This window comes from Lotus japonicus, chromosome 4, assembly GCF_012489685.1.
Source record: "Lotus japonicus ecotype B-129 chromosome 4, LjGifu_v1.2".
Lineage (NCBI taxonomy): Eukaryota > Viridiplantae > Streptophyta > Magnoliopsida > Fabales > Fabaceae > Lotus > Lotus japonicus.
This window is the reverse complement of record NC_080044.1, coordinates 42,528,933-42,531,075: the sequence shown is the minus strand read 5'-3', so window position 1 is coordinate 42,531,075 and position 2,143 is coordinate 42,528,933. Positions and strand designations below refer to the sequence as shown.

General features: G+C 39.2%; 1 protein-coding gene across 1 annotated transcript; it reads right to left on the bottom strand.

Annotated features, from left to right (window-relative positions):
* Nucleotides 1–224: 224 nt before the first annotated feature.
* Nucleotides 225–1,916, bottom strand: LOC130712772 (uncharacterized). The gene has a single exon (XM_057562589.1). The coding sequence runs from the start codon at nt 1,914–1,916 to the stop codon at nt 225–227; it is 1,692 nt and encodes a 563-aa protein (XP_057418572.1).
* Between the last annotated feature and the right edge of the window lie 227 nt (nt 1,917–2,143).

The window sequence follows — 2,143 nt, the reverse complement described above, 5'->3', positions numbered from 1 at the left end:
TAACTTCAGAACTTCTGAAGCTTTTCCACTGTTCATACTGAACATGGTGAATGCGAAAGCGTTGCTTGGGTCACTCTTTATACACAGTGCTTCTGATTTGTGTGAGATTGAGTTGAGGTCAGAGCCTGTAAATAGCACACTCAGAAAAACACGTTAGAGTACCACAATTGTTCATATCAAAAGGTTAACTTGTAATCATCAAAACATAGAGTTGTACTACAAGATCAAAACTTGATCTTACAATTCCTTCCAGTAAATACTGACCCTTGGTCAGTAGTTAACGTCTCAGGAATCCCATATCTGAATACTATGTGTTCTTGAATAAAACTAATAAGCGTATCTTGGTCGACACCTCTCAGCGGAATGGCCTCGACCCATTTAGTGAAATAATCGATAGCCACTATTATATAGTCATGTTGTTTAGACGAAGAAGGATGTATTTGACCAATCAAATCCAACGCCCACCCCCTAAATGACCAGGGTTTCACGATCGAATGTAACTCACTTACCGGTACATGTTGGATGCCAGCATGCTTCTGACATTCGGCGCAAGATTTGGCATATTCAATGCAATCTTTTAACATATTTGGCCAATATACTCCTTGTCGAAACAATGTCCACTTCATCTTATGGCCAGCCTGATGCGCCCCACACATACCATCATGAATGGCCTTGACTGCTCGAAACGCTTCTTCTTCACTTAGGCACTTTAGTAAAACTTCATTCACCCCTTTTTTAAACAATTCGTCATCCAAAATCAAGTAACTTAGAGCTCGATACTTTGTTCTTCGATCTGTTGGTGCATTTGGGTTTTGCAAGTATTTCACGACAGGTTTCCTCCAATCACTGTCATCTAAATTACTAATGACCAATACCTCCTGCTCGAACTCCATTTTCCTTTCCTTAAAACTAGGGATAAACTTTCTTTTGACCTTTACTAGCTCTTTAAGCTTTTTCCGAGGTAGCCGGTAACCTGACGCAATTTGTGCCAAAACATTCGCTTCAGCATTCTCGATCCTAGGGATATGACATAATTCGACTTCATCAAAACTTCTTAACATTTTAACTGCTTTCGAATGATATTTCATTAAATTCTCACTAACACATTGGTATTCACCAGTTAGTTGTTTAATAACCAACTCTGAATCTCCACGAATTAAGAGCTCTCTAGCCCCCAAGTTTAGAGCCGTTTCGAGCCCTATCAATAAAGCTTCATACTCCGCCTCATTATTCGAACACTCACCTTCGATGCCCAACTTAATTTTTGTCGGGATTCCTTGGGGTGAAATTATCAAGATACCTATCCCGGTCCCTTTCTTATGCCTCGAACCATTGAAATACATTTCCCAAGGTTTCAACGTCACCACTGTCTCCTGTTCTTTCGACCCACTATGATCAACCAAAAAATCAGCTATTACTTGGCCTTTCATAGCCCTTAAATGTTGATAACTTAAAGAAAACTCAGTAAGGGCCAACGCCCACTTTCCAATTCGACTATGAAGAATGGGCTTGAACAGCATATGCTTTATTATATCATAATGGGAAATAACAGTTACATCAATAGGTTTAATATAGTACTTAAGTTTAGTACATGAAAAATACAAACATAAACACAATTTTTCTACTAAACTATATCTAGTTTCGGCATCATTAAGGATTCGGCTCAAATAATATATAGCCCTTTCGATTCCATCTTCATCATCTTGAGCCAACACACTGCCAATAGTTTCCTCTGATGCCGAAATGTAGAGTTTCATTGGTTTTCCACGAATGAGAGGAGCCATGACTGGTGCCGTTGTTAAGCTGGCTTTTATTTCCTCGAACGCCTTCTGATGTTCTTCCATCCATTGAAACTCTTGTTCTTTCTTGTGTCGAAGCAATGTGGAGAATACCTTGGTTTTCCCGCTTAGATCCATGATAAACCTTCTCAAGAAATTGACTTTGCCCAACAAAGATTGTAACTGTTTTTTATTCGACGGTGGTTGAGTATCGAAGATTGCTTTCGCCTTGTTCTGGTCGATTTCAATGCCCTTCTTATGAACAATGAATCCCAGAAATTGCCCTGCAATTACACCAAAGGCACACTTGAGTGGGTTCATTTTTAAGCCGTACTTTCTCATTTTTTCAAATGACAACTTAAGAT